The sequence below is a fragment of the Amborella trichopoda genome, chromosome 12, assembly GCF_054954075.1.
Source record: "Amborella trichopoda isolate Santa Cruz 75 chromosome 12, AtrichopodaSantaCruz75HAP2 v2.0, whole genome shotgun sequence".
NCBI classification, from domain to species: domain Eukaryota; kingdom Viridiplantae; phylum Streptophyta; class Magnoliopsida; order Amborellales; family Amborellaceae; genus Amborella; species Amborella trichopoda.
The window spans coordinates 32,935,726-32,962,276 of record NC_142347.1 but is presented as its reverse complement, the minus strand read 5'-3'; the positions used below and the strand labels follow the sequence as shown (position 1 = coordinate 32,962,276).

Sequence of the window (26,551 nt, the reverse complement as noted above, 5' to 3'; positions counted from 1 at the left end):
ATTTTTATTTTATTTATTTTTATTTTTTATTTTTTATTTTTTTACTTTTTTGCATTTTATTTTGTTTAGCTCCATAATTTCTTTATTTTCTTTCGATTTCGATGCGATTTATAAGGAGTGCTGCCAACAACCCTTAGAAGGTTAGATCTCTCTATGAGGTTGAATCATCTTTGGACTGGAATTCGACATGACCCTATATCTTACTTAATTAAACTAAGTTTACAGTGAATCAAAGTCAAATTAGTCTTGAATTCGGCTGTAAAAAATAATACTTAGGAAGTACTGATGGGGCTTGCTGATTTGGAGACCAGGACAATTGGCCATGGTCCGTTGTGGGCAAAGGTCTGACACTCCTATTGGGACTGATGGGTTCGTGCGGCATGGTGCCTCCCAGACCAGTGGCTCAATGCCCCAGTCATACTTAGTGTTTGAGTTGGACCTTACCCTAGTGTCTTAATGGGAAATAACAATTTATCTAACCTAATTCGACTAGGCATATACCACACGAAGAGGTTTGAAAAATTTACCCTAATGTATAGGTAAAGGTTCACAGTTGGGTTCCTAGCTAAGAAAAGTTGAAATGCCGCCTCAATTTCAGTACACTCACGTAAGTCCCGGGCCAATAGGATTGTGATGGCCTCCTACCATGTATGAGACAGTCTTAGAAATAGGAATAGTGGAGAGGTACTCACATTAAAGTGTACATTCCCAACCATTCCAACCCTGGGGCCAGGTAGCCCCCATGACTTTAATGCCGATTTGGGAGTTTTTAAACAATTTACATGGTTCTTTGGTATTGTGGTTAGGAGAGTGGAAAGAAGCACTTTGTGAATGTGGGTGAGATTTTAGCAAAGCACAAGCAAACGAATATTATATCTGAATAAAATATAGCTCACAAGATAAGCAAATATTATAAGAGACAGGGAAATGACCTTGTGAGACTTTCTCCCACTCATGTGTGTAAGATCTCAAAAGATCACTATTAAATTTGGCACAGATATCTAGAATAGTCAAGTCTCACACTCTTATGATAACTTTTTTAGATATTTATACCAAATTTAATGGTAATCTTTTGGGGTCATATACACATGGGTGTGGGAGGGTCTCATAGGATCATTACTCTATAAGAAATATAGCAGCCAATTAGAAAGAGAGCTGCTATGACAAAAAATGAAAAGCAAAAAATATGGTTTCTATTATTTTATTTTTTGTTGTTATTGCACTAAAACAATAAAATGGTGACTAAAATACCCCAAAAAACCAACACGTGGGCTAGAATCAAAAGCACCTGGGGGTAAGTGGCTGGAAGGGAACAATGAGGCACAAAAATAGTTCAACACGATGTTGTGCGCCAATTGTAACATACTTTCATGGACGCACAGTGCACCACTAGAGTGTTCAGCCTCATAGACTGTTGGGTTTATGTGGCCTTTAAAGGCCTTCTGAGTGTGTAATGAAAAACATTTATTATAGTGGAACATAAACTCAGTGGGAATGTGGTCCCTCGAAGACCATACTAAGCAAATGATATTTGCAGATACCGGACTGTGATTGATGATCTAGGCCAGTCGGTTGGAAAACCACAGGTACCTGGGCATAAAAAATAAACCGAGAAGGGTTTTTGGGTTAACCCTTGATGAGGTCGGAGCTTATGCCTAGACGAGTGAGCTGAGAGACTGTGTGACCCTTGTGTGTGATGGTAGGCTTACAGAGACAGGGGGCAAGACTTCATCCTTGTTCCATCACTCGGCATGCATATAGATAGATCGTTCGGGAAAACTAGATATCCACATTTGGGTGAAGCATATGCATGTGCGAGAGATACCTTTATGCGCCATAGAGCTGTGGTCGCATCAGGTCGTAGTGACCTTGACTTGTCTCTAAGGGAGGACCTGTAATCCACATACTGGGATTGCGACTCCTTGGCTCATCGACCAGACTTTGGTGACCCGCTAATGAACCGCTGCTTGGACTGTGGGGCCTGGGAAAAACTGGGTCGGTTCGATAAAACAAGTGTGATCTTGTAGTCCACAGTTGAAGGTGGAGTACCCCGTGATCGTTGGTTGAATTCCTGAACCATATGGATCCACTTCCCATCATATTAATTTAATTGTGTTCATTTTATTATTAAATTATTTTAAATTTATTATTTGAATTTTTATAAGTCATTTGATATTTTATTTCTTATTTTGGACTTATAAAAATGAAGTTATTAATTTACAAAGTTATAATGTTTTAATTTTATATTCTCAAGCATAATATTATGTTGTATGAATGACATCAAGTAGTTGAGATTTATTTTTATTGATGTGTTATTTATTTTTGGAATTTCTGTTGTTTGTAATAAGACCACTTGTGAGTGATCTTGTTGCCAAAATTATAAGGGGTGATTATTATTAATATATATATATATAGATATTTCTCTAGCAAAAGATTACATAGGTATTTCTTTCATGGACAGCTCCATGTCCCCTATGCACTATCTCCCCAACCCTGTTTCCTGGAAGCAGTTTTGCATGTATAGTTTAGTTGGTTCTTATATAGATCTATGTTGGATGGGCCTCACTGTGGGTGCCAAACTTTTCCATGTGAAATATGGGATGAAACATACTAATCAGAGTCAATCCCATCCCAATTCTTATCAAAACTTAGTTATTCAACGATTAGTAGAGAATAATATTCTGTCGACTTATGATTTATGAGAAATAAGTCTTGAAAGTCACAAATCACAAGCAAGGCTGGCTTAGATCTACCTAAAAGCTAAAAGAGCAACCTTTAAAAATTAGAGAAAATGGGAGGAAGGATTTTATAGATATTTTTAGAGGAGAATATAAAATGGTAAAGAAAAAAATAAAAAAGAAATTTGCCTTGAAATTTGCTTGTATGGTTCAAGGTTCAGGGACATAAAAATAACACTAATTACAGTGGGGGGTTCTACACACATATAGGCAATCTAAACTTTAAACAAAGGAGACCACCCACATCCTTAGTCCATGAGGTACCTCTTTCAAATACTTCTGGAAAGAAATTTGTGATGTTTAAGAGGTATTTTGATCATTTTAGTTTTTTAAAAAATATTTTTTAATATTTTTTTTAGTTTCTCCCCATTGTGATGATGACACGTACCAAATTTCGTTTGAGACAAATAAGCTCAACCTTCTATTTAAATTGAATGGGTTGATAGGCGGCGTAGGCGTAGTGCATACATAAACGTATATATGGTGGGAAGTACATAAAGTTTTCCCTAAAATAATAGTGTCCAAAGATTAAAGGAGTCCATCCAACGATTGAACAATCAGACCCGAATGTCTAGAAACTGATAGTTATTTTCTATGTTTGTTCCTTGAAAATATTCATTTATTCATTCTATTATTAGGATCTTAATGACTTAAAAAACTTCCCAGGTTGAGTGCGAAAAAGAATTATGGTGAGAAGTATGTGCAACCAAAACTAGAACTAGCTCCGACATATAGAAAAAAGTATACATAGAAATGCAACATGCGCCCTTAAAAAGTAGGACATGGATTTAAAATATACAACATTAAAAACTTCTTAAATTTTTAAAATATAAGATATATTTACATAAATTTACCACGGGGAAATGACCTCTTTATCCTTTTTTTTCCCTCTCTCTATCATGTACCTTGTTGAAACCAGTATGCAAAACGCTTTCATCCACCCCCATCATCTGATCAATACTCATGGTTCCTTTCTTCTCAAAGCAACCAATTCTTTTATCTTATGAAGCCCGTTTAGACCTCACCAATCCATGGGATTCCTTTGCCCAAAACTCTATAGAATCCAAAACATTTAAGATAAAGAAGAAAATGGACTCGAGAAAATAAAGAAAAAGAAAAAAAGATGATTTTGAACTACCATTATCTTTTTGAATGTTGAGAGTTCTACCCTGTTTTCAAACTTCCAAGCTTCTTTAAGGGGAAAAGTGGTGTTTCAAAAACACCTGCTTCACTTGGTGCCTGACTATTAAAAATATGAGAAAGAGAAAATTCTATGATGTACTAGGAGAAGGAAAAAATAAGGGAGCTGTCACAAATTTAGGGTATCATGTTTACTTTAATTTTAAGGAATGAATGCTGGTCCTTATCTAGAGACATGAAGCCTTCAAGGATGTGCCTTTGGGGGTCTATAGGAGAGGTTTTATTTGTAATTTCTTTCTAAATGGTAAATAATGTAGAATCTCAAGAGTAAAATATGGACAAATTGGATTTTTGCTTTTTTCTCCCTTTTAACAGTTTTCTTGGATCTCTGATATTCCAGGAACTTTGCATTTTTAAAGACACTATTCTTTTAGGGTTTTGAGGTTCACAACAAAATTTTGCTTTACCCATTAAAGCTTGTCATCACTAACATCAATGGCAAAGCTTTAGTCATCTGATGCTTGTCAGAGAACACACACCAAGTTAATTATCTGATGCTGATGCTTACAAGGGGTGAGACATCTGATGCTTGTTAGAGAGAACACACACCAAGTTAATTATCGGATGCTGATGCTGATGCTTACGAGGAGAGAGAGCAAGCACAAGGTTGAGCCAATTATCTCATGATGATCTTTACAACGAGAGAAGGTTGCGCCATGGATCTGCTCATGCTTACAATAAGAGAGAGCAAGCACAACGAGGCCATACGTCAAAAAAAAATCAAACTTAAAATCATACACGAGGTTTATATCATAGTTACTGGGAGCGGGAGAGGGAACGGCTTCGGTTTTGGGAGCGGGAATGGCAGAGCGGCGTCAGCCCAAAACTCCGGAGCCCTGGGAGTGAGTTCCGGTGAGGGTAAAAGTAGTGGATCGAGATCCCACATGAACAGGTAGCACGTTCCCAATACATCGGGATCGAGATCCCTATTTAACAGGACACTTTCCATGTCAAATGGGATCGTGTTCCCATATTCATTAGGATCGTGCTCCCATTGATAACATGATGGCGCCCCCATCTAAGAATGGCCGAGTTCCGATTTGGAAAAGATCGAGCTCCATTCAAGGAAGGATAGCGTTCTGTGTATGATTAGTCCACGCTCCTATCGTAAACTCCACTTTTATGAAAATTTGGCTTAAAATATAATTATTTTATTTTAAAAAATTAATTTTATTTAAAAAGTTTCTTTTAGGATATTTCGGGAAATTAGGGATAGAGTTATGGAAATATAGAGATCACGCTCGTAAAATTCTGAGAGCGGGGATCTAATTTATTTAAGAACGAGATCCTAAAATTGAAGGAACGCGTTTCGCGTAGTATCAAGAGCGAGCTCTGTTGTGAACAGGATCGAGAATCCTAAAAATAGAAGCGAGCTCCCAAAAAGTAAAGAACGAGTTCCGATCGAGATCCCGGCTACAGAGCACCGGAGCGGGAGCGCCACCTTAGTTGAGCACTCCATGTAACTATGGTTTATACCGCTAATCTAGTTTAAGATCTTGTAATCATTGGAATGGACGGTCTAAAACACCAATATATCCTATCATAGTTTATCTAAAATACAGAAGATCATTCCCCATTAACCAAATATATGCCAGAACCTCTTTATTTATTTATTTTTTACTTTTTTGAAGATATAGTTTTAGCCTTTTAGGGGATCTGGATCACAGATCCATGAAAAGGATCAGAGGTGGGTAATCCACGTCACATAAACATTTTTTCAAACGGTATTTTCTACTTTCACAGTCCATGGACATTTCCGGCCCTCTTTTTGAGCGGGACATTTGATTTTGCCATTCGATAACACCTATCCCTCCAACTTCTCTATATCTACTCCTGGTTCAGAAGGCAGAAAAAAAAACAGGATCAATTATTGTATCTTCTCTCACCTGTTATGCACAAACACCAACCATAGTTCGGGCTCCATGGATGTAAATGATGGTGTAAAGGGTGCGGCTTCTTCTCTCAATTCGTTAATGGCAGTTTTCAGCAACCGTGTTGCCGAGTTGCAGGAATTAGCGATCGGCCGCAATGGTATGATTGCTTCTCCCTTCCCACCTCTCTCTCTCTCTCTCTCTCTCTCTTTGCTTTTATCCATTTACATAAATCCTAATTTGATAAGAAAAATTTCAGTAACTGAAATCTATTGATTCATAGCTTTTCTGAAGATTTCACGTTCTTTTACTGCGGGCATTGGGAAACGAAATGATTTTGAATTTGCATTTGGTTCGTTACATTTCAGAAACCCTACTTTGTTTGATATAGTGTTGGATTTCAGCTAAACCAGAACAGTGTCATTTTTCTGACAATTAGACAGAAAATTCCTGCTGATTTCCCATAGTTTCAATGCCCTGCAGAAAATATGAGTCAGTTTAATAATTGTAGGAAGTGAAAGCGTATTGGATTTGCAGTGATTTTTTAAATGCAGAAACCATAAGTTGATGTGAAATTGACTTGAAGCCTTTTCCTGATCCTGTACATCATACATACCTACTTTATCTAAGAAATATACGAATGGCGTGTTCAGACTCGGCCGAGTTCACAGAGTGACCGAGGCAAGTTTGATGCGGGTCATGTCTACACATTCTTTGAAACAGGGAGATGTACTGCTTGGTGTCTCTCACTCTCTCTAAAACGGGGGCACCGCCTTCCTTTCATCACTTTCCCCCGTAGCCAGCTTCTCTCTCCCTCTTTCTCAGACAGGCTCTCTCTCTCTCAGAGGCGTGGATTTCCGCCCCCTCTCTTCCATTCTCTCTTCATTTCTGCCCCCTCCGTCTGTTGGGTGCATTTCAACCAGAGAGAGAAAAAGAAAGACAGAGACGTGTGGCCAGGGTTTTCTTTCCCCTTGTCACATGCCCTTTGCCTTTTTTTTTTTTTTATCAATTTTTGTGCACTTTATTAAATGTGCTGTACTCAGTCTGGGTTGATCCCAGGCCTGAGGTGAGTCTTAAAACACTGATAAGAATTAAGAAGCAAAACAATGCTAATTTTCTATTGGTTTAGTGACGACCCTAGTTTTGCATGAATTTCATTTTTGGGGAAAGAATGATTTTAAATTCACATTGTTTCAGTGCATATCGAGAGTTGTGTCTCAGATCTGTCAGCTATTGATGCTGTGATGAAGGGATTGGAGTGTCAAATGAAGGCAATCAAGGACCGATTGAAGGAGGAAGCTGAGGCTATACCAAAGGCTAAGGTATTCATCTTGAATCATTGTGAGATTCATTTTCTTTTTTTCATAGGTGTTTGATCTTTCTACAGTTTCATTTAGTCCTCCGCCTCCCCCATTTCACTTGATGATGTTATTCAATAGTATGAAATTTCAGAAAATTTCTGCAATGAAACTTGTGTAAGGCCTTGAAACCCACAATTTGGCAAACGTGTGATTAATTCAAAGCTTGGGTTTGAATATTCTATTCAGTTTCTGTATGATTGTAGCTGAAAATATTTTGCTAATTTTGGACTTCTTTTTGTTTGTATTTTACTGAATTCTCGTACATTTGAAGGAAAATGAAGATGTGTTGGAAAAAAATTGGGAAATTTCAACAAGTTCCGTGAACTTTGGCTTAGACAAATTATGTCCGCATTTTTTTTCTCTAAATATCATCTGTATCCAGGGCTGAATTTGGCCCATTAAATCTAACATTTTGTTTGCTATTTGAATGAGGATTCGGGCTTGGGTTTGATGTTGACTGTTGCAAAATCATTTTCCAAGTTTGATTCCTACTAGCATGCTAACAAGCTGCCTGGTATGAAATCTTGGGTTTACCCAAATGCAAAACCATTCATATAATATTTGGAGACTTGTTTATCAGTTGGAGGCTAATTTTAGCTGTTCTCATGATGTGAAATTAGGCAGTGATATAGCTTAGGTCCCTAGCAGGCCTCATCAATAGTTAGTGGCCAAAAAAAAAACACCAAAAGTAGAAAAAAAATCAATTGTACAATGAAAAGTCAATGAAGAAGAAAGGGATGATAAAAATCTCTGAATATAAAATAATATTGTCTAGACTGCTTTGATCATTCTTACATTGATGGCTATTTACCTATTTGGCCCATGGATACTTACTCTTCACTTTCCAACAATCTTATATTTTTAAGGTGTCATTTTATTAGTAAGATTTGCCATTTTATTAGTAAGATTTGCATTTTTTTTTTTAGGTTTTTTTCTATGAATCCTGGGTTATGATCTGACTCAAAACATAGTTAAAATTTAGGGATTCTTTGATTATTTTTTGAAATGGGATGAAATATTTGGTGTTTTTGCTGAACATTTCATTTTGTTACTATGATGGTCAGAAAAAGAATGAAGCAATAGCTTCTATTAATGATAAAAAAAGAGCAGAAAAAATGGTGGGATAGGAATCGTGAGGGGATATTTTTAATAGCCTAATATTGAACAAGAAAATGAGCTTGAAGAGCAGTTTAATGTGGCTGGGCAGGGCCATATAGTAGTTTTGAGGAGATGGAAAGGAGCCATGCTCATGGGAAGAGGGTGTTATTCGGCCATCTTTGTCCTAGAGAATTATTTGGAATAGCCAACCACTATTGGGCTAGCTTATTTGATCAAGAGATGGTCAGGAATTTGATCATCCAAGTGATCAGCCCAAGGGCATTTTGGAAGGGCCTTGTGTAGGGTTGAGAATTTACCCGATTTGGATCCGGGTATGAACAAGATTTGGATCTGAAATTTGGATCCACATCCAAAATTTAGATCATGATGGGATAAAAAAGTTTCATGTCTCAAATGGATCTGAGCCGGATCTGAGCCAATTTTAAGGATGGTATATATAATATTATATATTTATTTATTTATATATAATATATAATAGGTTATGCTAGGGTGTTTACACTATAAAGCATTTTATAGTGGTACTCCACAAATTTTGAACGCTTATATACCCTTACCTTGTAATATAATCTTATTTTAGTAAAAAATATCTTTCGTCATTACGAGGGGTGTGACATCATCCACACTGGGTGTGACATCATCCACATGTTAATGCTCCATGTGGGTGATGTCACACCCCATGTGGTGATGTTACACCCCTCATAATGATACAAAATACACTTACTAAAAAAATGCTTCATGTACAAAACAAGGGTATATAAGTGTCCATAATTTGTTGAGTACTATTGTAAAATGCTCTATAGTGCGAGCACCCTAACATAACCCATGTATAATTTTTTAAACTTTTAGAAGGCCTAGGATCCCATGTATAGCTTTCGGATTTGGATCGGATCCGGATCCCATGTATAGTTTTCGGATATAGATCCAGATATGGATCCAAACATTTTGGATCTGATCCGATCCGGATCTAGTCCCATATATACTTTTCAGATTTGTATCCGGATCTGGGTGGATTCGGGGCTGATCCGAAAAATTCTCAGTCCTACCTTTGTGATGTGGTTAATGACAATGCCATTGCTTTCATTTGCCTTGATGGCAATTACTTTTTGCTCATAATGTCTTTCGGGGAAAACACTTGTGAATTTGGTGGGCTACGCTGTGTGACAATGTAATCACAGTACAACCATATTTAACAGACTAATTGGCATTAGGGTCATGGTAGATTAGTGGAAAAGATATTTCTTGGAGAATTTTGATTATCTCTTTGATTTATCATTTTCATGTAGTTATATTGCACCATATGTGAAGAGCTCCAATTTCATATTAAATTGCTTGACAATTTGATAGAGAGCTATGTAACTTGGAGGCATGTGTCCCTCTTCCGTGAGCAGCAATGATAAATCTTGGCAAGTATTGAGTTTTAAAATTTCCAGCTCTATTATCGAATATCAATAACTTTACCTTACAAAGGGCCACTATTCACTAATTTTAAGCAAGATATTACAATGCCTTTTATTAAGTTTGAGGAAGGAGAAAGAAAAAGCCCATTCAAGCACAACAATTATATAAAAATTTATACATCATCTCATTGTTTAAATCATGGGGCATGTATCCACATGAGTGTTGCAATACAAGTCAGCATGCACATGAGTTTCAGCCTATTAAAAAGCCCAAATATAGCAGGATACTGTACAAAGGACCTTAGTCAAGTTTGTTCTGTGTTACCTTGCACTTCAAATTTAGCCTGGTGTCGCCTGATGACACATGTGGACCCTTGACGATACAGCCCCGACACGTGTTCATATGTGTCATTTGACACCATCAATTATGAGTATGGTGTCGACACTTTAAATAGAATTGTCTTCCTTTTCATGTCATGAAATGTGGAAAGCTCTTCTCGGTAGAGTTGCTTTCTATCCTTTAACATGGCTATGCTTAATGGCTAGCAGTCTTTTTCCTTTTCATTTTTTTGCCACAAAGTTTTAATAAGACAAAAGCATAATAATGCTAGGTGCCTTTTTTGCCACAAAGTTTTAATAAGACAAAGCATAATAATACTATGTCCCTGTGCTTGTTGCAAGAATGGAGCCTCATCCAGTGCTCCTCCCTACATCACTTCTACCATCAAGCCATCACTAGTTGCAAAAAATGAACCAAAAAAAATATATATTTGCAGTACTTTGCTAGTTGCTAAAAGTTAAAACATGCTCACATCAGGATTCAAAGTCTGTGCAGACCCAGTAGCTTGGAGCTAGGGTCTAGCAAAGAAGAAGGTAGGGAAGATCTAAAATTAGAGAAAGTTTAAAACACTAGAGATAAAAGAAGGAAATCCTTGAGTACATCTCTTATATAAAAAAATTCTGGCCATCCAACTAATTTAATCATGGCCATTTATTGTAAAAGACTTTAAGTAAGTTAAAACGATAGGTTCAATGACTATTTTTCCCTTATGAGGTTCTGATAGGTTCAATGACTAGTTTTCCTTTATGAGGTTCTTCTTGTAAACTTTAAGCTCGTCTCTCTAATTGAGAGCAGCATTCTAGCTGCATTAGTCCCCCTTCCTTAAAAGAATTTGCCCTCGAATTCGGTGGCTCATCGTCAAAGGTATCACTACAATATGGAGGTGCTTGACATTAAAAACATTAAAAGTGTGAATATGGCTAGGAGGCTTCAATGTGTAGGCATTCTCATTAATCTTCTGCACCACTTCACAACGGTCCAATCTTGTCCTGGCTCAATTTATGATATTTCTTGTTGGAAATCTATTATTCTGGCCACACAAAATCTCCAACATCAAAAATCCTATGCTGGTGATGCTTGTCAGTGGCTGCCATGTATTTGACATCATACTCTATGATTTTGTGAATGCACAGTTCCAATGAATTGTCTTCAATATAAAACACAATCACCTGTTTTAGACCAAATAAAACATCAAACACACCACACCTCTCGATAAAACATTCCACACTGCCTGATCATGGAATCCATTCATGTCAATTTTGGCAAATACTACATGAGAAATTAATAAGGGAAAGTAAGTTTCCTAATAAGAAGCTTGATTCTGCCATGGTACACAATTTATTGCTTCGCTTCTATCAATAACATGCTTATTTATCTATATAAGGGAAGCCCATACTGGTGCAACATAACATTCAAGAGATAGCCCATCCTGTTCATAGATTTCCAATGGTTCTAATCCCTGATGTACAAGGCCATGGATGACAGGAATGCTATAAGCATACTGATTTGCATGCTAACAATATGAGCAATACTTAACTTCCATCAACAATAGTGCTAGATCTGCATGTCCATCATCAATGAGGAATATGCATTTTTCCTCAATTTTGATGAGACCCAATTCAAGAAAACAAGAGAGAAATGTGTTCCAAATTACTGCATCTCTCATAGAAACTTTATCCATCATGTTCATGTTTTGTCCACATGGAAAACTGTAACATTTGTAGCACATTTGTATAGTATTATTGTCCATGAATATACTTGATAACCCACTTACAAACTTTAAAATGGGTTAACATGAATGCATTGCAGCCACAATCTCTTTCCATTAGAACTTGGTGAGTTGTTGTTGGGGCTCCCCACTCAAAACAAAGCAATAGCTCAACGTAATCACCTCCATCTTCACCATCATAAATGCCGTCACCACCATTATCTTCCTAGCCAATAGTATGTTCTTCATCGAAAACAGTGCCTTCTTCTTTTCTTTCATCAAAGGTAGGTTCACCAACTTCTTTATCATAATTGATTCTTCTACCAAACTCGAATTCTCACCAGGGTACATATCAAACAAAGATATTCTCACTACGGTACATATCAAACAAAGATTGGTGGTAAGTTCCCATAATCACTATAGGTCATTTTCAAGTCATCTTCATCAACTGGTTCATCATAGATGGGATCACCTTCAAAGGAATGCTTGCTGTCCTCATTCAAAAACTTTGGGATCTCAAACTTGCGATCGGTTTCCCACCTCCTACTATCCTTATCTATGTGAACAGCTACCTCCTTGGAGCGTGATCACGGAAGGGATTTATGGATTCCTCATTTGCTCGATCTCATACTCATGAGATGGGGCTTCAATCTACGCCAAACGCAGAACTACGGTTTTGACCAATCTCCTCAAATCTGCAATCCTTTCTCACGAACTAGCATCAAAGGCTTCTATGGTTGTCTCTTTTCCTCCTTTTCCTCTATGTGGAGGCATGGTTGTTGATCTAGGGCACAAAAGCCGATGCTACAGTGCCGTACTACAATACTTATACAGTACTATGCTACATTAATGTCCTACAATAATGTGCTAATGTATCTTGCTATAGTAATGTGATACAGTACTTTGCTACAGTATGTGCTACTATATGTGCTACATTAACATCCTTACTAATTGTCAGACTCGGATACCAATGTGGTGCAAATCCAGTAGTTTGGAACTATTAGCAATGAAGAGATGGGGAAGATCCATATTTGTTGGGATTGGGATTGGGAACAGTACCGAGATCAGGATCGAGAGCGAGGTTTCGTGAAATACTAGAAGATCCCTATGGTTGGGAATGCCATCTGTACAATGCACATGTTAGGGATCGAGATTCCTACCTTTTGAGGATCTTGATCTCGACCTTTTGGGATCTTGATCCCAACTTCTTGGGGATCTTGTTACCAACCTTAAAGTATATGATAATCTAGGATTATGGATACTCTTTAAACTAGGGATCTCATTATTGATGGAAGTCAAGCAATAGTTGTGTTGCTAGTTGGCTATAAACAACGAAAATCATCAGTTTGGTTGTTGTCTTGGTATTTAAGGTTGCGATCCAGATCCCTAACAACAAGATTTGGTAGCCCTATAAGTGGGGATCAAGATCCCAAAATTTAAAACTCGAGATCCCTAGGAGATCCATTTAGGGAGCGACAGAATCGAGATCCTAAAAGGGATAGCCTACCAAAGTAGGAGATTCTGGCAACTATGGGAAGATCTAAAATTAGAGAAAGATTAAAAAATAAGAGATAAAAGAAGGAGCACTTGCCGCTCTAGGATTTTGAATAAAGACCATAACAAGACTTAATCCTGGCCATCCAAGTAATTTAATCATGACCATTTATTATAAAAGACTTTAAGTGTATAAAAACGGCATATTCAATGTGTATTTTGCCCTTCTGCGGTTCCTCTTGTAAACTTTATGCTTATCTCACTTATTTAGATACTTCAGAGCAGTATTATGGGCTAAATCAAAAGTCCTTCCACCTTGGGACTTAGCTTAATATTGTGAGAACTACTACCTTTCCCTTTGTATAGTTGTTATTAATCAAAATACATTAGCTTATTTATCAAAATAAATGGACAGCCGTGTCTAGCTGTATTGCCTTTTTAAGTTGACACACTAGACACTTGTGACACTTGTGGACATTGACACTTGTTTTGGTGTCCATGTCACACTGACTTTGGTATATATTGAGGTTCCAAGAATGTGAGGATTCTCCTTTAGCCAACTTTGGTACAAATTGAGTTTTGAAGGATGTAAAGATTGTTGGTCAATGCGCCTTTTCATCACATATTCATCATAAGAGGTGTTCTTAATAGCAGCATGGGGCCATAATATTCACTACACTCCCCCTCAAGTTGGAGCACATATAGCATAGTTGCCCAAGTCGCCCAAAGTGTCTCTTAGTCAAACTTTGATTAGAAGCCTTGATAAGTATGTGTGTTGATTGATTCTTGAAAAAATGGATTGCATATTGCTTTTGAAGCGACCTTTTCTCATAAGAAGTGACAATCAACCTCTATCGTGCTTGGTTCTTTCATTAAATACAAGATTTGAGGCAATATAAATTACTACTTGATTATTACAATGTAAAGGAATAGGAGTTGAGAGTTAACCCCCATCTCTTGAAGAAGACATGAAGCCAAATTATTTTGCATACAGAAGTTGCTATTGTTTGATGCTCAGCCTTTACTGAAAATCAGGCTACAACACTGTTTATTGTTCTTCTAGGTGACAAAATTACCATCCGCTGTTATAAAGTAGCATTGAGAGATTGTCGATCAAGAGAACACCTAAAAATCAAGATTCCTGAGATACTCGTTCAAGGAGCGACAAAACCGAGATCCGAGAAGAGATCACCTACCAAAGTAGGGGATCCCACTATGGGATGAATGCCCCTTGCAGACCTTGAGAGAGGATAGATTTTTCCCCATCTGGCACTACATCACTTAGTCTCCCATAAATACTCTTCCACAATCTTCTCCCCTTGTTGCAAATTTGCTATTTTACAACGCAATTAGTAAATCCTAGTTATATAATCTCGTTGCGAGCATGTCTTTGATACTGCCTCCCATATATATTTTGCAGTTCTAAGGAGCAACAAACCCTTACTGATACCTGATTGCATAGAGTGAAGAAGCCATGCCATTACTATCAGATTCTCACTTTCCCTTTCATCATGGGATGGATCATCCATGGGAGTCACCTTTATTGTGATCTTTGATTTCTTATGAATAGTTTGTCAGTCCATCTAAATTTACTATAGCCATGGTCAATCGTTGGCGGTCAGGTTGACTGCATCCCAAGGAAATATTGTGGTTTGATTTTTGACACTTTTCCTCTCTCTCTCTCTTTGTCTAACTCGAAGCCCAAGTCTTTTTGTAATGTACTGATTCCCTAGTTTTTGAAGCTTGAAAAGTTCCCTTTTTAGTGAAAATTATTGATTTTGTGTTTTTACATGAAACCACTGAATCTTGTATCTTTTTCTGGGGCAAATCGAGTATGAAGTATTACAGAAAATACACACATAGCTTAGTATGTGTTTGCGCTTGCACAAGAAGCACACTCCTGTTTCTAATGGTTTAGCGCATCTAGTTCTTCTAGTCAATAACTTCTCTGGCTTAGAATTAACTACTCTGGAGCAGCAGATCTTGATCCAAAAAATTCTACTTTTATTATATCGACTTAAAATTTTTTGGATTGATTTCAAGGCTTCAGAATTCTTGAAGTTTATTTTTCTTTGCTTCATTTCCTTTATGTTTGAACAAATTTTGAGTTTCATATGAGTTTTTAGGGGTGTCTGGAACATTTATTACTAGAACTAAAATTAAGTAATCAGCAGTTGATCTTTAAGGGAAGGTTTATTCATAATTAGATCATTCTTTTTTGTTGTTGGTATTGGACAATTGCAGTGCACAATGTTTAAAGAGTTGGCAAGTCCAATTTGGACTCCCCTGAGTCACTCAAAGCGGGCACATATAAATTTTGGATGACGTCAGCTCGGGTAATTCAAGTCTTATAAGGTTTTCTGAGTATTGACTTTGTCTGCCTGAGTCCATTTGGGGCCTTTCGAACTCTATCTGCTTTAGGAAAAAAACAAAGAACCATGGTTCTATTCCAAGTCTTGGTCAGTCAGACTTGACTTGGTGAACCAAATTGGTCCTGACCCTTCTTTGGTTCTATGCTCATATCTGTGTTTTTAAACACTGGATGTGCACTTTGAGCTAATAGTCAATATTTAACATAACATTGTTATCTCTTCTCAAAGTAGGCTTGTTTCATGTGTTTATGTATGGAGCTTCTGTATTTGACAATAAGTAGACTGTATATTTCTCTTGTTATCTATGTGGTATAGTAGTTTGCTTTGTTAGAAACCGACACCTGGTTTGATTGCTTCATTGTATATTTCTGTGTTCACTAGAAAAAGTGATAGTATCTTCATGGTTTCAGCATTAGATCTTTAAATTATGGCCTCTATAGATTCTGATACTAGATGCTGAATTATTGGACTTCTAATATTCATTACTGAATACTAGTGGGGGCTGATTTTTCTATATAACAAGAAACATGGTACTGCTACTTTGTCCTATGTCAAAGCAAAAAGTTAGGCAATGTTCATTACTTGAATGAAGTATTGTCTTGTACACCGTTGATCAGTTGGGCAAGTCAATGATCAACTCTTAAGCCCCTTCATACTATTAGCTCAACGTGAATGGCTTCTTATTTTATTTTTCATGACAGGACAAATTGAAGTGGATTGTTACTTTCAAAGAGATAGATTACTTAAATTTTGTTATATGGTCTAAGAAGGGTGATGACCTTAAACTTGAACTTAACATGTTCCATGCCCGGGTTAAGGTTGGGTTGTGTTAGGTAGGCAATCAACATAAAATTTTATCAAAACTTATCATGAATCCTGAACTTAGATGTGCTTGGGCGTTCCCCAGAAGTGACGCGCTGTACTGTAACCCAGGTACAATGAGAAATGAGCAAGGGGTAGCTAAGGCATTCCTCAAAAGCGACGCGTTGTATCGGACCCCAGGTACAATGAGAAATGAGCAAGGGTTAGCTAGGGCGTTTCCTAGAAGCGACACGCCATAGCACCACCGGGTTGCGGTGAAAAATAGACAAGGCTTCCCACGACAACCTGAATGAGCACGGGTAAAGAAGCTAGTCCAAGAGAATAGGATTCATCTAGCCACATGGAATGTAGGAATGCTTATAGGTAAGAGTATGAAGTTAGTGGATACAATGAGACGAAGGAGAGTAAACTTAGTTTGCCTACAGGAAACTAAATGGAAAGGAAAAAAAACTAAAGAAATAAATGTGTATAAAATTTGGTATACAAGAAAGGATAATAATAGAAATGACGTAGGTATAATAGTAGACAAAGATTTGAAAGATAAAGTAGTTAGTGTCAAAAGAATAGGTGATAGGCTCTTATTAATTGAACTTGTATTAGGGGAAGAGATAATTAACATAATTAGTGCTTATACACCACAAATAGGATTAGATGATAGAATTAAGAGACAATTTTGGGAGGACATAGATGGAATAGCCCAAGACATACCAAATAGAGAGATGACCTTTTTAGGAGGGGACTTAAATGGTCATGTAGGAAATGATAATAGAGGATATGAAATGGTACATGTGGGGGTTTTGGGAAAGAAATGCAATGGGTGAGGCTATTATAGATTTTGCTATGGCCTACGACCTAGCAATAGAAAACACTTACTTTAAAAACGAGATGAACATTTAATAACCTTTAAAAGTGGATCACATTAAAGCCAAATAGACCTCTTCCTAGTTAAGAAAGTAGTAAAGACTACAAGGTTATCCTAGAAGAGTGTTTAACTATCCAACATAGGCTCGTGGTTATGGACATCTGGATAAAGACATGGAAGAAGGGTAAAAGTAATGGATGTTCAAGAACTAAGTGGTGGAATTTAAAAAAAAGAGAAAATATACTTATTTAGGGATAAATTATTTGTAGAAGGAAAATGGAACTCTGATCATGATGTCAATATAATATTGAATACTATGAAGCTCTGGGAGAGAGTGATTGAGTAACGACTAATGCATGAAATGAGTGTATCTGAAAACCAATTGGTTTTATGCTAAGAATGTCAACAACTGAAGCTATTTTCTTACTTACGCAACTGATTGAAAAGTTTTGGACGAAGGGAAATTACCTCCACATGGTCTTTATTAATCTAGAGAAAGCTTATGATATAGTACCTCGATATTTGATTTAGTGGATGTTGGAAAAGAAAGGAGTCTACGGACACTACATCAACTCGGTGAAAGATTTGTACGATAGAGCCCTATTTAGTGTACGAATAACTAGTGGAGAGACGAGTGAGTTTTCATTTACAATAGGTCTACATAAAGGCCAGCATTGAGCCCATACCTCTTTGTCTTAGTTATGGACGACTTAAATAGGCACCTACAGGATGAGGTATCGTGGTGCATGTTGTTTGCAGCTGACATAGTTTTGATCGATGAGGACCCAAAACGGCATCGACACAAAGTTAGAACTTTGGAGGGACGCTCTAGAATCCAAAGGTTTTAAAATTAACTGTACTAAGACAGAATATATGGAATGCAAATTTAGTAATAATAGTAGTAGAGATGAGGAAGTAGTTAATAAGATTGACTGCCAGGAAGTATAAAAAAGACTGCACTTTCAATATCTTGGGTCAATAATTCAGGAAAATAGAGAGATTAAAGAAGAAGATGTTGCATAAAAAATTAGAGTTAGGTGGGTGAAGTGGAGATGTGATGTGGTCGTCGCATACCAATGAAGCTGAAGGGCAAGTTTCTATAGGATAGCTGTAAGACCAGCTTTGCTCTATGGAGGGAAATGTCGGGTGGATAAGAAACAATATACCCATAGAATGAGTGTAGTGGAGCTGAGGATGTTGAGATGGATGAGTGGCAAGACAAGAAAGGATAGAATTCGAAATGAATCCATTCCAGAGAATTTAGGTGTGAAACAGATAGGCGATAAGATGAGAGAGAGTAGACTTAGGTGGAATGGCCATGTGTGGCGCCGACCAAGTACAACACCTGTTAGGAGGTACGAGTTAGTTCAAATAGAAGGATTGAAAAAGGCAAGGGGTAGGCCTAATAGGATGCGGTTGAAAGTAGTTTGAAAAGATATGGAGAGTTATGGCCTCACTGAGGATAACCTTTAATAAAGCAGAATGGCAGACCATGATTCGTGTAGTTGACCCCAATTAATTGGGAAAAGGCTATGATGATGATGATATTCATGGTTGTTATGAAAATATTCTTTCCTCATTTTCAGTTTAGTTTGCAAATTCGTTTATTGAGTGCTTCACAACAAATAGAAACAACTACAATACTATTTGATGAACATTCATTTGCAATAGTGCACTTTAAAAAGGGTTGGAGTGAAGTGGGTAGTATGAAAACAGATTTCCATTCTTATCAATATTTGTTATTGTGTACCTGTTCCTCCTAGAATAGCATTTTGTCAGTTTGTCGTACATGTAATTTGGTCCCTCAATTGTACTATATTACTGTGAACATGTTTAAATGGTTTACTTGTGTAATTTAAAATTTTCTACTCAGGAGTCCCCCATACAAAATTACACCTATTGTATTTCAAATCTACCATTATTCAGTACTATCCCCATGTATTAGGTTTCACATCATCATAAAAGCATAAAAAATAGTCTAATTTAAATTAGGAATTTTATCTTTTTGTATATTGATCTTCATTCTCTGAATACCATAATTAATGTAACTTCTATTTCTTTCACAAGTTCCAGTTTTTTACCCATTTGTTGAAAGAATGTTCACAGTGGTGCATATTATTGGGAAATTTTCATCTTTCATGATCGATTGGAACTATTGAGTTCGATTGACATGTATTTTATGTTTTCTGAAAGAGTGTCAGGAAAAATTCCCACATGCAAATTTCTTGATATCCTTGCTTTTTTGACTTGCAAATTTTTTAAATAAAAGGTTAAAATAAAGCCAAGGCCTTATGAAATGCAGTAAAGCTGCGTCTAAAATCTCACTGAAAAGTGCAATTCCAATGTTTGAAAACCTTGAAATTGATCATATTGACTTTGATACTTATGGATGTGAAAAAAGGTATTTCAAGCCCTAAAAACGAAGTATATTGTAACACACTGTCTAGACTTCCATTTTCAAGTGTTCACAAATCCATAAGATCTTACCATTCTTTGAGCTACATATTTCATAATCAGTGATGGAAATATATTTTAGAGTTATCATAAGGGTTTCCCATGCCCGAAGCATTTTCTAGATGAGGTTTTGATTTGAGGCTTTACTTTTTTCCTAAAGCCTGGTCCTTAAAGAAACCTCATCCAATTTTTAAATGACTGCGTGGTCTCTTAGGACTAAATGTGTGTAGATATCTTATTAGATTCGCTTCCGAGATGTGTTTAATGTTGATCGGTTAGAGTTGATAGGGGGAAGATTTCTTTGCTTTTTAAATGTAAAAAATAAATTTTTTTAAACAATGTATGTACTGTGGTGTGTTTTCCAAAATTCCATTTCTCTAAAATATTGCCTATATTTTCAGCATAACGACAATGTTACCGGATATATCATAATATCTCGATATTTCCAAAAAATTGGTGATATTTTCGTAACAGTTGTAAAATTAGGGGCAAGTTGAACACTTTGGCCTATTCCGCTATATAGAAGCAAATCTGAAAATATTATCATGTGATGTGGTTGATCACATGAGAAGCTAAGGGCCCCTTGACAAGCACTATGAGAAGCTTTTACTGTTTGAACAGTGACTTCTCCTCCTCAGCATGAATCCCCTTCCAAGCTCCAAACCATGGACTTTTGAGTCATGCAATTATGAAGAATGCAACTCTAAACGTAGAAAGACAAATGCATGCGAGCTGGGACAGTACATGGGAAAAAATTACTGTGGAATGCCAAGTTACCTCAGGCTTGGAACCCCGAAAGTTCGTCCATGTTTGGTAACTTATTGTACCAATATATAAATTTCTTATTGTAGACGAAATTTCAAGTTATATTATGTCACCCCCTATTTGATGCTATTTTATTATAAGGGCCTGTTGGATAGCCGTTATCTGATTGAGAATGAACTATGTTATTTGAATTTAATATATTCAACATAATATTATTTTGTTATTGATTTTGCACAAACCGGTCAAAAACGGGTGTGGACCTTAAACTTTCCCTTAACCTATCCCAAGCCGAGGTAAAGGAGGTGGGTTACGTTAGGTAGGCAGCCAACGTAAAACTTTACGTCTTATTGTGAATCTTGAACATATTATATAGAAGAATGGAGGAACATGATTTATATAGCCCCAAATAATTGAGATAAGGCTTAGATGATGATGATGATGATATGTTTGATCACACTTTACCTAACTCCAGCTATTCAGCTAAGTGTAGCCTGGTGAGGTGCCTCCCAATGCCAATGGGATGGGATCTAGTGCCTATGCCTTTTAGGCTTTATAAGTTGTTACTGCTTTTTGTTGCATCACATTTTTCTGATCCTGTGCACTTTTTTCTGTGGTTTGCAGAAACTCATAGAGCTCTCTTTGCATCAGCAACAAAAACTGCAGCACATGTTAACTCATCTTCCATCTGGCTTGCCACCTGTTGCTACTACCACAAGTGGTACCACCAAATGGTGAATGCCTTATTTTTTCTGTATTTTTAGTATAAATATTTGTTTGTTTTCTGTTTATGTTCATTATTTGTTGAATTCAGTTTGCAGCAAGAGAAACTAATCGGTATTCCTAGCATTGAACCTTCAAAGTTTGAGGGAGATATAGCATTGCGAAAGGTAAATTCTTGGTGCTTCATTGTAGCCCTAAGGAGGCATTTGTGCCTGTCATTAGTAAAATTTGTTTCAAACGTCTCTGTGTTGAGGTACTGTACCTGGGTTTGGCTGTTTAGCAGTTACTGCTGACAACGCTACACCTCAAGTTCAAATCCTACTGCTAATAACCCTGTGTTTTTTTTTTCCTCTTGTTTGGTCTAATATGATTCTATTGTGTTGTATGTTGCTTTCTCAATGATATCATGGCATTTAGGTTAAAAGTTAACAGGCTACGACATCAAAATTTCATGTGCTTCTAATCATTCATAACTTTTCCTTACTTGCATTTCCCCCATCACCAAGATCTGATTTCGGACCAGAAGATGCTAAATTTATAGCTTATGCATGACAGTGATCAAATGAAGAAATACTCATTGTATATAAATTGGAATTTATATCGCCAGTTGAAATAGGGATAATGGTATCATATGCATATGACTTCCCAAAGATCCACTTGCAAATGTGACTTTGTCAGTGAACTACTTTTGGTTAGTCACGGGTCAATCTTTGAACCACAGGTATGTTTGAAACAAATTTCATAGTAACGGATTTGTTTCAATTTTAAAAATCTGTTATCAGTGAAATTTGTTTGGTCACAGGTCCATCTTGACAATGTTCAAGGTCTAACTTCCTTTTGGAACTTTTCTTGTTTACCAATCCAAATTGAACCTGAACAAAATAAATAAAGAAATTAATATAGAAGTTTTTGCCATTGCTGCGTTGGCTGTGTCCATAGCCTCAAAGATATACCCCACTTACACCATGACAGGCATAGTATCACTATCTACAATCCTCAAAACCTACATCAAGGGCTCTATATCTGAAAGTTCATTGGTAACATTGGTCCAAAACTGACTGCGTAAAATCAATTTTACCATTTCGTTCCACTAGTCTTCGTAACCCACATAGATACCCACCAATTAGCTGATGTAACAATGGATTGGAGGCCATCCTTTCACTGCAGCATACTCTGTAAAGTAAGGAAGTTTGTTGCAAATGTAGAAATTAGACAAATTACTGGCCTCACTAACTCCCTCCCCTTCGAAGTTTGAATAAAAAGTGGCAACATCTGAGAGTCTCTTTATTTCTCCAATGACATTGTTGAAAACATTTTGAATTTGTAAATCCATATGGATAACTAATTTAGTGATTGTTTGTATTTGCAACAGTATATGCTCTCCATCACCTGTTTTCTATGTAGTGCTCATGTGATATTCTCTGTGTATTGCTCATGTGATAGTCACTGCATCCATGGCATTTTCTTATTCTCATTAGAGAAATAACTTCTATAGATATATAATTTTCTGAAATATCAAACCCATATGGCATGTCTCTTAAGAAAGGACCAATTTCATTCTATTCATGTAACAAAACCACGGAGATGAGATACAAAACATCCATACGTGATGGAGATCAAGAGCTGGGTGATTCAGAAGTTATTTTTATTTTTTTTAATTTCATGAATGTGGCTGTACATTTTATTTTTTATTAGGGTTAAATTTTTAGGATATAATGTGGAGTTAATCTCCAACACAATTTCTATTTTTTTATTATCTTTTTTTATCATCTAGTGATTCTATTCATGGGTACTGTTCATGTTTTACGGGTTACTGTTCACATGGGTATTTCTTGAATTCAAGTATTGTCTAGGGTTATTTTAGAGTTTTAAAATGTTTACTTGGATCTTAAGTTAAGTTTAGGGTTTCATAGGCTTACAAAAGGTGGCATATCACATTATGGAATATATATGTTCATCATCATCATCAGAGTCTTATTTTAACTATTTGAGGTGGGTTACACGAATCTTGTTTCGCTATTCTGTTCTATCTAGGGGCCATACCTCAGTAAGATCATAAGTCATCTTTTCTTACTACTTCCATCCATATCCTTTTGGGCCTTCCCATTATTTTTTTAGAGCTTTCCACTTAAACTAAATCGTATCTTCTAACTGGTGTTGTATTGGATTGCGTTGCACATAGGCAGCCCATTTAAGTTTAATTTCCCTCGTCTTGTTGCCTATTGGAGCCACCCTTAAGTTCTCTCGAATACATTCATTCTGAATTCTATCATTTCTTGTCTTTTATCCATCTCAACCTTCTCATATTTGTTACAATCCTCATGTGAGTCAGATAAAGCAAAGCTGGTTTCACAGTTGTCTTATAGAACTTCCCCTTCAGCTTCATTGGTATGTGGCGTTCACATAAAATTGCAGTTGCACATCTTGACTTCGAAAATACTCTCTTTTAGGTATTTTTTGGCCCCAATCTTAACTATGGCCTCGTTTCTACTCTTATTCCCACTAAACTTGCATTCCATATATTTTGTCTTAGTTCGGCTAATTTTAAAAGCTTTAGATTCTAGATCATCTGTCAAAGTTCTAACTTTGCATTGATGCCACTTCTAGTCTCATCGATCAAAACTATGTCATCTATGGACAACACACACCATGGTACCTCTTCTTATAAATGCCTAGTTAATACATCCATGATTAAAACAAAGAGATATGGGCTCAACACTGACTTCCTGATGTAGGCCTATTATCACTTGAAACTCTTCTCTCCACTAGTTGTCCGCACACTAGTTAATACTCCCTCGTACATATCTCCCACCCGATCAATGTAGCATCTGGAGACTCATTTCTTTTTCAACACCCACCAAATTAAATCTCTAAATACCATCATAAGCTTTCCCAAAATCAATAAAGAGGAGTTCTTTTCCCTTTAGATTCATGATTGTCTTGCACTAGCTTATTTTGGGTGTGCGTCATAAACCCTTACTTTCTTAAATTGGTGAGTTTGATGTTCAGTTATTGTATTCTCTAAAGAATTTTGTGTAGACATGAAAGATCTGAGAATTAAATGACTTGTTTTTATAATTGAGATTACATTTTCTGGACAGCTTCCATTTATTGATGGATGCTTGTGTAATAATTCTTGATTTGTGTAGGATGTTGGTTTTAGGATCCAAAAGTTAATTTTAATGCGAAAAATTTCAGAATTGAAAAGTAATCGACTTGATTGAGTTCAGATGATGGTTTTTATCTGATGGGCCATTATGGACTTTCATATTTCTCACATATACTGCATTGTTATTTCACAGGAGAAAAAAGGTCGTGGTCCTGTACCTCGCTGGTATATAACTGCTGAGGAGCTTGATTCACTATCTGCGTGAGAATCACTATCCGGCATTTTTCTGGTCAACAATATTAGCCAGTGAAATAGTGTGTATTTGATATATTTTTGGTCTTGTTGTAATGGAAATCAGCATTATTTTATATTTTATTTTGATTGAAGTCTTCTAACATTGCAGCTGTATGTTTGGAGATAGTTCCATTATGATTGTGATGCATTTGAAATCTCCACTATTGTTTTCGAAGAAATTTGAGGATTACATTTTGTAATGTTTTCCTTTTTTCTGAATATGCTGAATTCTAATGTATTTTCTACGTCCATGAATAATTTATGTAGTTGCTTTCAGTTTATGATTTGGCTCTTTGTTACATGGCAGTTACATGAGGGGGAGGCTTACCCTGGACAAACTAAACTATGGTGTTGATGAGATGGCTGGCTATGCTGCGGCCAATGCCCAGCTAGTTGCAGCACCACGAAAGAAGGTTTTTTCTAATCTCATCTTTTGCTTGTTGTATTGTTTTATGAAGTTCATATCCTTCCTGTAATTTTGTGTTTTCTTGTGGTCCTGAAGTTAGCTGAAGACACTCTAGAAAAGGCTCTAGTAAGTGCTTTTGTCCTTTTTGAATGTTTTGGATCCTACGTGCCTCGTCTTTTTGGAAATTCTACGTGACATTTATTTGAAAAATGCTCAGGAACTCCGAGATATTGCAATGTCAGAAGCCGTGAAGGGTAAGTACTTTTTTCTGGAGACAGACATGAAAGGGCCGGGTCTGAAGCTTGACAACACTGGCAAAGCAATATTGACTGTGAGTGCTTCGAAAACCGATGCTTATTTGTTTTATAGTACAATAAAGAAATTGTCGATAAGGATCAGCAATTTCGTTATATTTTACCTGACTTATAAGTGGAAGAAAGTCTATTATATTCTTTTATGATGTTATAAAATGAAAAAAATGGTTGAAAATACAAAGGAAGCAAAGCTCTGAGTGACATTACATCTATAATATACTTTCTAAATGTTAATCTTACCGTTAGAAGCCAGAAGGCATGAAACAAGAGAGCTAAAAAACCAATACAATCAGGAAACAGCCATGCAAAAATAATTGATGATAATTGAATTTGGTTCTTTGCTTTGCCTTCATAATTCCTAATGGACTTTGTTCTGATTGGATGTTAGGTCCTTCGGCATCTTGGTCGTATCCATGAGACGAGAATAGGACATCATCGGGTGATAATCCTCTCAAAACCTCAACCATGACGGAGTTAAGCTGCCCAAGATAATCCACTAGCTATGATTACCAGCCTTAGTTCTCTTTCTTTTTCATGTCCAATTCTTGTTCTCCTGTTTATCCCATGACAAAAGGGCTGATTTGAGAGTAACCCTCTCTGATTTTTTATTTTACTGGTCTTTTGGTTTTCGTTGTTTTTCTTTCCCAGTTCGTGCTTTAACGTCTATCCCATGACAAAAGCTGAATTTGATTCATAATGTGTGTTTTTGTGTATCTGTATTGGAAAAAGCTACTGAACTCTGTAGCGTTTCGAAGCCTCAACGACGCTCACATATCATTTGCCATCCATTTCAAACAAGAAAAAAAATGAATGGTGGGGGTCTATTTGCGCAACTTTACCGCTCACTCAACTGTCTCTCTACCTCTCTGTCTCTTGCTCTTCCCCCTTTTTGCTACTAATTGCTTCTTCCCTCTTTCTCCCTCTACCCACATGCTCTCTCGCTCTCTGCTCTCTCCTCTCCCCTCTCACTCTCTTCTCTTCTCTTCTCTTCTCTCTCTCTCTCCACACCCCAAAAGAGAAAAGCAGAAAAAGGGAGATCTAACTGAGATGGGACCGAAGATGGCACCTTGGAGAGAGAGATAGAGGGTTTGACAGAGAGAGGTTGGGGGTTAGAGAGATAGAGATCGGAATTAGAGAGAGGTTGGGGGGTTGGAGAGAGATTGGGGGTTAAAGAGCGAAGAGAGACCAAGAGTGAGACTGAGGAA

General features: G+C 36.8%; 1 protein-coding gene across 8 annotated transcripts; it reads left to right on the top strand.

Moving 5' to 3' along the window:
- The first annotated feature begins 4,547 nt into the window (after nucleotides 1-4,547).
- Nucleotides 4,548-26,179, top strand: LOC18430960 (spindle/kinetochore-associated-like protein). 8 transcript variants are annotated; one of them, XM_088853460.1, is made up of 10 exons: nucleotides 5,290-5,969; nucleotides 7,007-7,131; nucleotides 15,473-15,564; nucleotides 21,125-21,234; nucleotides 21,315-21,390; nucleotides 24,526-24,593; nucleotides 24,934-25,039; nucleotides 25,129-25,158; nucleotides 25,250-25,363; nucleotides 25,735-26,179. In XM_088853460.1, exons 3-10 carry the CDS (start codon nucleotides 15,550-15,552, stop codon nucleotides 25,813-25,815), a joined length of 600 nt encoding a protein of 199 aa, XP_088709586.1. In that variant the 5' UTR covers nucleotides 5,290-5,969; nucleotides 7,007-7,131; nucleotides 15,473-15,549; the 3' UTR covers nucleotides 25,816-26,179. The 8 variants fall into 8 exon arrangements, 6 of the variants coding, with proteins under 6 accessions (XP_006841162.1, XP_020520880.1, XP_088709586.1 ...); XM_088853461.1 differs by lacking the exon at nucleotides 5,290-5,969 and adding an exon at nucleotides 6,526-6,875; XM_006841099.4 differs by lacking the exon at nucleotides 15,473-15,564 and having other exon boundaries at nucleotides 4,548-5,969.
- Nucleotides 26,180-26,551: the final 372 nt, after the last annotated feature.

What these genes read in the sequence shown, in the direction of transcription:
- LOC18430960 (XM_006841099.4), top strand. Translation starts at nt 5,861, where the DNA reads ATGGATGTAAATGATGGTGTAAAGGGTGCGGCTTCTTCTCTCAATTCG. An exon ending in TTGCAGCACCACGAAAGAAG is followed by an intron (nt 25,040 to 25,128) that starts GTTTTTTCTAAT and finishes GTGGTCCTGAAG; the next exon opens with TTAGCTGAAGACACTCTAGA. An exon ending in CTGGCAAAGCAATATTGACT is followed by an intron (nt 25,364 to 25,734) that starts GTGAGTGCTTCG and finishes ATTGGATGTTAG; the next exon opens with GTCCTTCGGCATCTTGGTCG.